The 8,808-nt window shown below is 44.1% G+C and overlaps 1 protein-coding gene across 1 annotated transcript in view; it reads right to left on the bottom strand.

Annotated features, from left to right (window-relative positions):
* Positions 1-399: 399 nt before the first annotated feature.
* The window catches only part of GLP1R (glucagon like peptide 1 receptor), a 163,780-nt gene continuing 155,371 nt past the window's right edge, over positions 400-8,808 (bottom strand). Inside the window, 6 exon segments of the mRNA XM_075267353.1 lie at positions 400-946; positions 1,273-1,314; positions 1,462-1,600; positions 2,194-2,282; positions 3,388-3,457; positions 6,947-7,007. Of these exon segments, the coding sequence (XP_075123454.1) occupies positions 809-946; positions 1,273-1,314; positions 1,462-1,600; positions 2,194-2,282; positions 3,388-3,457; positions 6,947-7,007 (539 nt within the window). The 3' untranslated portion in view covers positions 400-808.

Genomic DNA, 8,808 nt, shown 5'->3' with positions numbered 1-8,808 from the left:
GATAATAGGCACTCTGACCATCCATGAAGACTGGTGAAGGCGCTGGTGAAGACATTCAAAGAGAATTCCAGAAAATAAAGCAATGTTACTGTAACATGAAAACATTTATACATATCCTTCTGAAGACCCTTGTAGATGTGACCCTGAGGACCTTTATAATTGTCCTTCTGAAGACCCACGTAGATGTCCTGTTGAAGACCTTCAAAGATGTCCTTCTGAAACCCTCAGAAAGATCTTCCTGAAGATCCTCAAAGATGTCCTACGGAAAACTCTCAGAAAGATTCTCCTGAAGATTATCATATATCTCCTCCTGAAGACCCTCAAACATGTCCTTCTGAAGACCCTTAGAAAGATCCTCCTGAAGATTATCATATATCTCCTCCTAAGGACCCTCAAAAATGTCCTTCTGAAAACTCTCAGAAAGGTCCTCCTAAAGACCCTTATAGCCGTTCTCTGACCATATAAGGTCCTTTTTATTGACTGTGGTCTGTATCTATGCAACAAAAATTTGTTTCCAACCACATCCTTCCAAGACTGACAACCGCTCTGCGTCTAACTGGGCCACCACCGTCCTCAAGACTCAACACTTATCCCTCCGACCTGTAGGTTACCTCCTGAGGACTGACTGATGGGTGGTCGGCTCACTGGCAGAACACAAGCGCTGAGACTGAAAGCAGCTGAATGTCAATGTCACTTATATAGAGGATGACTTCTTTACTTGTGCAAAACAATGGCCTTAGTGGCTCATGAGATTTCCTTTGGTGGCTCCACAGTTCATGTCTGGGCAAAGTTATCCAGTTATCCACATCTAGACACTGCTGCCCATGGTGACCCCACTACTCAGGCTGTTGGCAGGGAACTTGATGGGTTTCATGCTGCTGTCACGTTGACTATATAAGTGTTCGAGTCGCCATCGCTCCCATCTCCTCTGGAACTCCGCCTGGACCTGGAAGACACAGCGAGAGAATATGAGACTATATGTCATCTATACTGAGCATGTAATGTATGGAGAAGCCGACCAGACACCGATATCATCATCATCATAGGACAAGACCTGACACTCGGGGTACAGGATAATGACAGGCTGACACTTGGGGTACAGGATAATGACAGGCTGACACTCGGGGTACAGGATAATGACAGGCTGATACTTGGGGTACAGGATAATGACAGGCGGACACTTGGGGTACAGGATAATGACAGGCTGATACTTGGCGTACAGGATAATGGTTATGTGGGTGATGGGCCTTGCAGTAACCCTCCTGGTCTCACCTCATTGTTGATGAAGCAGTATAACACGGCAACCATCAGACCCTGGAATAGCAGAGACGAGTGTTTAGTGCGGCTGCCACACGATAACTCACAGAGGTCAATAACAGGTGACATCATTGTTGGCGGGACATCCATATACGTCTATTATTATACCACCCCCTATAGGACTGTGTGGACACAACATCTTACCTGGAAAGAACTGAAGGACAATTCGAAGAACAGTTTGATGTAACGCAGCGAACCTTTGGCGTGTTCATCTGTTATAAAGGCGAAAATAATCTCGTGTGTCCCCAGCAGCGGGATCAGCGTCAGCGTGGACTTGGCGAGTCTGGAGAAGACACAGTCAGACGGTCACCTATGTCCAGTATGGCTGCAAACACTTCATCTCCACAATGCCCCAGTGTTAGTCATAAATGTCACCTCCATCATTTACCATCAGAAATACTGACAACCACTAAAGGCCACTATTATTTCATGTAACAGTTGTCACCCAGCCCCCGCACACTCTGACCTGCCTTTACCTCCATATTGATAATCACAGTCATAACATCATGTTGTCTTTGTCATTCTTCACTGTAATCCTGACATTCTATTTATGAACCAGGAGTCTCAGGATGAACAGTGATATAGTGTGTTGATCTTATAGAAAATGTTACACAGTGGAAGGAGCAGGGACCTCAGCAGCACAGAGTATATAAGGAGAGGAGTGTGCATACCGTGTAGGAGAGAACAGGGCCGGATATGTGGCTTTAGTTATATTCATTATCTTTCGGATATTAAGGTAGTCTGAATTGACCTTATCTCTCTCACCCAACCCTCCATGATTTATACTGCAGCCCTGCCTGATCAGACTGTCAATAGTGTATAAAAGTAATGTAAGGTAGGGGGAGGAGCCTCAGTAAAGGGGGAGGGGACATTTACCTGCACTTAGTGTCTGTTCTGCACATCAGATTTGCCTGCAGCTTTGATATAATGATACAGATCACCCGAATAAAGATGACAAAATTCACCTGTGAGCAGAAAAAGAAGGGTTAATAATATATACCAGCATGTGTATAATCTGTATGTAGTGAGTTCCCCCTAGTGGTGACTGTATATTCTGTATGTAGCAAGCTCCCTCTAGTGGTGACTGTGTAATCTGTATATAGTGAGCTCCCCCTAGTGGTGACTCTATAATCTGTATGTAGAGAGCTCCCTCTAGTGGTGACTGTATACTCTGTATGTAGAGAGCTCCCTCTAGTGGTGACTGTATAATCTGTATGTAGTGAGCTCCCCCTAGTGGTGACTGTATATTCTGCATGTAGCGAGCTCCCTCTAGTGGTGACTGTATATTCTGTATGTAGCGAGCTCCCTCTAGTGGTGACTGTATATTCTGTATGAAGCAAGCTCCCTCTAGTGGTGACTGTATATTCTGTATGTAGCGAGCTCCCTCTAGTGGTGACTGTATATTCTGTATGTAGCGAGCTCCTTCTAGTGGTTACTGTATATTCTGTATATAGTGAGCTCCCCCTAGTGGTGACTGTATAATCTGTATGTAGTGAGCTCCCTCTAGTGGTTACTGTATATTCTGTATATAGTGAGCTCCCCCTAGTGGTGACTGTATAATCTGTATGTAGTGAGCTCCCTCTAGTGGTGACTGTATATTCTGTATATATTGCTGTATTGAATCTACTTTGTTGTTTTATTTTTTTCCAGAAGTTTTTGGTTTTCCACTATTTGTGGTACTACAACTCCCAGCCCTTGCCAGAAGCCACAGGTTCTAGTCTTACAACAGCGGGAGAACCACAGATTACAGACTAGTATGGGGGATGTGGACACTTAGTATAGAGCAGATGTGCCATTCAGGACTCTGACAACAAGTTGCAATAACTCTGCTCTCCACTGAGTTGTCACGCAGGTTAATGAAACCAGTAAATGTTGTGTCTGAATGTGCAGCAATCAATGTATAACAAGAGCCTGGAAAAGCTGGGTCAACAACCCCTGTGAGAGCCGTCATCACAGCAATATGGACTTTCACCCAGCTTTCCCATAATCATATAGAACTAAGAAACTTCTGCGTAAAAAGTTGTCACCAACAGGTCACCCCGATGTACGTTATTGTCACTGACAACTCACCCCGATGGCGATGAGGATCGGCAGGCGGATGATGAGCCAGTAGTTCATGTTATAATTCCGCGTCCAGCAGCTGCAGAGAAGACACAATGATTTATTACGCCCGATAAAAACCCAAATTCAGACAAATGTTCTGCTTATGTGATGATTTAGTGTGATGTAGGCGTTTCGCTCAGACGCTGGCGGCGATACGTACGGCGACGTCTGTAATGATTTGTGTCTCGTGTCATTGGACATATTGATGCAGCAACTATTCTGTGCCAGTCACTTCCCCTGATGTGATTTATAAGCCCGGCCTGAGTGACACGCGGTAAATCTGTAGGTTCCTATTAACCCTTTGCGTACTGTAAACCTATTACAACACTATTGAGAGCAGCGACGTGGAAGAGGAGTCGCCACTGAACCTGCGGCAGAACAGCTGCTGCCACCGCCACCTTGTTTATATGGATCTCTGGAGATGTCGTCAGCTGCGCCTCCCTCCTTCCCCTCCTCACTTTATGGGAATTTAACAATCAAATTTAAAGTAGTAAAAAAAGCTGGAAAAGAATAATCTGGTGAGATGTAATTATTAGGGAACTCTACAGCGAGCAACCTATGGGGGAGGAGATTCTCCAGACCACCAACACCTCTTCCCCCACCATCAGATGTTGATAGGGGAAGGGGGTGCCATATAAATCCTTATACTCCCACCCACTAAGTCACACAGCCAGAAATAACAACACCTCCAGATTTATTTATGTCCCTGATATTTCTGAGTTTATTAGCTTATAGTTTATACAATTCAAGAAATAGAAAAATGAGCCAGATGCCCAGCCGTAGTGTGAGTGCAGCTCTGGATGTGAGTGGAGTATTGATGTCATCAATCATAGATCTGTCAGTCTTGGGGCGCTCAGAGCATTGATAAATATGGCGCACTATCCAGCTGTTCTTCATTCGACCTTACACAGAGTCAGGAGCCCCTCCATGCCCTGTCATGTGTCTGATGTCACCGTGTGATGTGTGTGGAGTTCTGTATGGCGGCATCTCCTTGTCACTGACCCTGATGGTTGAGGACATGCAGCATATTGTGGGTAATAGAGCCGAACGCTGGATTATTTGTGAGCGGTGATGGGTTGAGGATTGACGGGGATTATGTCACCGTTTATTGACGGGGTTAATACAAAAAACCTTATCTAATAGTTTTACATTTGTCGCACAGCTAGGGCTATCCTCCCTCCATATAGGGCATAGATATGGCTATCCTCTTCCCTCCATACAGGGCACAGATCGGACTATCCTGCCTCCATACTTGGTACAGATAGGGCTATCCTTCTCCCTCCATACAGGGCACAGCTAGGCCTATTATCCCTCCATACAGGGCATAGATACAGCTATCCTCTTTCCTCCATATAGGGCACAGCTAGAGCTATCCTCCCTCCATACAGGGCACAGATAGGGATATCTTCCTTCTTCCATTCAGGGCTTAGATGGGGCTATCATGTCTCCATACAGGGAATAGATAGGGCTATCCTGCCTCCATACAGGATACAGATAGGTTTATCCCCCTCCCTCCATACAGGACACAGATATGTTTATCCTTTAATACAGGGTACAGATAGGGTATATTCCCTCCATACAGGACACAGATACGGACTATCCTCTTCCCTCCATATAGGTCATAGATGGGGCTATCCTCCTCCCTTTGCACCGGGTACAGATAGGGCTATCCTGCCTCCATAAAGGGTACAGATAGGGCTATCTTCCTCCTCCCTCCATATAGGGGTTTCCTCCTCCCTCCATACAGGGCAGAGTAATGAATAATTTCTGAATATTTGTCACTTTGCTGTCTCGTTGCTGTACACATTGACAGATTGTCCATGCTGGGTCTTTTACGTCATTGTGTTTAGATTCATCAATGGTCCATTCAGCAGATCCTTGGACTCCGCATTCAGTTTATGGTTTCTGAGCAAGGACAACTCATGGAACAAACAAGAAAAGGAGAATGGAGAGAGAACAATAAGCCGTGAAAACCATTGTGTGGAGGAGCGCGGAGAAGCTGCGGAATGTTCTATCGTGTGACTATGGCAGACGATATTGTAATAATAATGGGAGACCTTGACTGCGGTGGACTCGTAATGCTGGGGGATGTCGCTGCTCTTATGGGCTTATGTGGTGTTCTGGAGGCACGTGGTTTCCTTCTACAGCTATCTGTATATTGCGGCCCCTTTATATAAAAGCAGCCATGCTACACAATAGAGGCTCCTCCCACTGCCCTCTCTCTGCTCTGCCTGGCAGCCTATTGTATTTATAGATCCTGTCCCTTCCAGGGACATTATTGTGCACTGACCTGTTTGTATAGTCACCATTTTGGGGCGATCACTGCGGATTGCCCTACACTGAATATCTATCTATCTATCTATCTATCTATCTATCTATCTATCTATCTATCTATCTATCTATCTATCTATCTATCTATCTCTTATTCTTAAGAGATAGATAGATAGATAGATAGATAGATAGATAGATAGATAGATAGATAGATAGATATTCAGTGTAGGGCAATCCGCAGTGATCTATCTATCTCTTCTATCTATCAATTTAATTTATCTATCTATCTAGTTATAGACATGATGTAATAGTTGACTTGTGTATAAAGCTTTGGATGTGACTGGAGTATAGAACATGAAGGGCAGAGTTGTGCTAGTGATATCTCATTATATGAACCATCCATTGATCCCGGCGTATAGATTTCTCGCGGTGTCTCTTCCTCTATATCGTCAGATCTCGCCGTTTTGTGTAATTCCTGATAATTCTTTTATTACTCGGGTTCTGTCGCCTTGTTGAATATGAAATTTCCCCCCTGGGATCCTGCACAATACATCCATTAAGTGAAGCGTGAAATGGAAAACATTCTCAGAATGTGTCAGGAAGTGGTGGCGATAACAGCGATGCCTGCCGTGACAGCCAGTCCACAGGTCAGGGATGATGACTGTACATAGGTCAGAGGTGATTCTTGTATGCAGGTCAGGGGTACACAGGTCAGGGGTGATGCATGTACGTAAGTCGGGGTGACACTTGTATGCAGGTCAGGGGTGATGTTTGTACGCAGGTCAGAGGTCACTCTTGCTTTGGCAGACATAGACATTAGAGGGCTCTTGTCTAGGAACAGTATTTGGATTCCTTTTATTCCATATCACAATGCATCACTCTGAAGTGTCTCTAACAATATATTCGTAATTGTGAGCCATGAAATTCAATATCTCCACCATTTATAGTAGGAAGCTGCTTTAGGGAGCACAGGGGGCAATGGTATGTCCACCCAGATGCTTGTATGCAAGTCAGGGTTGCCGCTTGTACAATGTTCAGGGTTGCTCTGTTTTATCCCCAAAACAGAATCTATACCAGGGTCCCACCCACCATGTGCCGTTAGTAATACTAATGTATTCTTGTTTTGGAGTGGAGTCTTCTCGGGGACTTCAGAACCTTTCTATAGCTGCATCTCTGTATATAGGAACAACTCAAGCAAACAGGCAGAAACAGCAACACAACCGCACCATAGTACAAGGAGCAAGCATGAACAAACCCATCATCTTCATAGAGGTACTTCACTACACCCCATGGGAGGACAAACAGCATTGGCACACCTAAGAGAAAGAGACAGACAGAGGAACAGTCACTGAGAGATCATAGAGAAGATAGAAAGAGACAGTCACTGAGTTACAGAAGGGAAAGTGAGAGTCAGAGGGACAGTCAGGGATGATCAGAGTAACAGAATATCAATGGAAATAGAACAGAATTATAGAAGGTCATTGGAAGGAGAGCAGAGCTGTATAGAAAGTCAGTGAAAGAAGATCAGAGCTGTATAGAAAGTCACTGGAAGAAGAGCAGAGCTGTATAGAAAGTCACTGGAAGATCAGAGCTGTATAGAAAGTCACTGGAAGAAGAGCAGAGCTGCATAGAAAGTCACTGGAAAAAGATAAGAGCTGTATAGAAAGTCACTGGAAGATCAGAGCTGTATAGAAAGTCACTGGAAGAAGAGCAGAGCTGTATAGAAAGTCACTGGAAGAAGAGCAGAGCTTTATAGACAGTCACTGTAAGAAGAGCAGAGCTGTATAGAAAGTCACTGGAAGAAGAGCAGAGCTGTATAGAAAGTCACTGGAAGAAGAGCAGAGCTGTATAGAAAGTCACTGGAAGAAGAGCAGAGCTTTATAGACAGTCACTGTAAGAAGAGCAGAGCTGTATAGAAAGTCACTGGAAGAAGATTAGAGCTGTATAGAAAGTCACTGGAAGAAGATTAGAGCTGTATAGAAAGTCACTGGAAGAAGATCAGAGCTGTATAGAAAGTCACTGGAAGAAGATTAGAGCTGTATAGAAAGTCACTGGAAGAAGATCAGAGCTGTATAGAAAGTCACTGGAAGAAGATCAGAGCTGTATAGAAAGTCACTGGAAGAAGATCAGAGCTGTATAGAAAGTCACTGGAAGAAGATCAGAGCTGTATAGAAAGTCACTGGAAGAAGATCAGAGCTGTATAGAAAGTCACTGGAAGAAGATCAGAGAGCTGTATAGAAAGTCACTGGAAGAAGATCAGAGCTGTATAGAAAGTCACTGGAAGAAGATCAGAGCTGTATAGAAAGTCACTGGAAGAAGATCAGAGCTGTATAGAAAGTCACTGGAAGAAGATCAGAGCTGTATAGAAAGTCACTGGAAGAAGATCAGAGCTGTATAGAAAGTCACTGGAAGAAGATCAGAGAGCTGTATAGAAAGTCACTGGAAGAAGATCAGAGCTGTATAGAAAGTCACTGGAAGAAGAGCAGAGATGTATAGAAAGTCACTGGAAGAAGAGCAGAGTTGTATAGAAAGTCACTGGAAGAAGAGCAGAGTTGTATAGAAAGTCACTGGAAGAAGAGCAGAGCTGTATAGAAAGTCACTGGAAGAAGAGCAGAGCTGTATAGAAAGTCACTGGAAGAAGAGCAGAGCTTTATAGAAAGTCACTGGAAGAAGATAAGAGCTGTATAGAAAGTCACTGGAAGAAGAGCAGAGCTGTATAGAAAGTCACTGGAAGAAGAGCAGAGCTGTATAGAAAGTCACTGGAAGATCAGAGCTGTATGGAAAGTCACTGGAAGATCAGAGCTGTATAGAAAGTCACTGGAAGAAGAGCAGAGCTGTATAGAAAGTCACTGGAAGATCAGAGCTGTATAGAAAGTCACTGGAAGAAGAGCAGAGCTGCATAGAAAGTCACTGGAAAAAGATAAGAGCTGTATAGAAAGTCACTGGAAGATCAGAGCTGTATAGAAAGTCACTGGAAGAAGAGCAGAGTTGTATAGAAAGTCACTGGAAGAAGAGCAGAGCTGTATAGAAAGTCACTGGAAGAAGAGCAGAGCTGTATAGAAAGTCACTGTAAGAAGAGCAGAGCTTTATAGACAGTCACTGTAAGAAGAGCAGAGC

The sequence above is a fragment of the Leptodactylus fuscus genome, chromosome 3 (genome assembly GCF_031893055.1).
Source record: "Leptodactylus fuscus isolate aLepFus1 chromosome 3, aLepFus1.hap2, whole genome shotgun sequence".
NCBI classification, from domain to species: domain Eukaryota; kingdom Metazoa; phylum Chordata; class Amphibia; order Anura; family Leptodactylidae; genus Leptodactylus; species Leptodactylus fuscus.
This window is presented reverse-complemented; position numbering and strand designations above follow the sequence as displayed.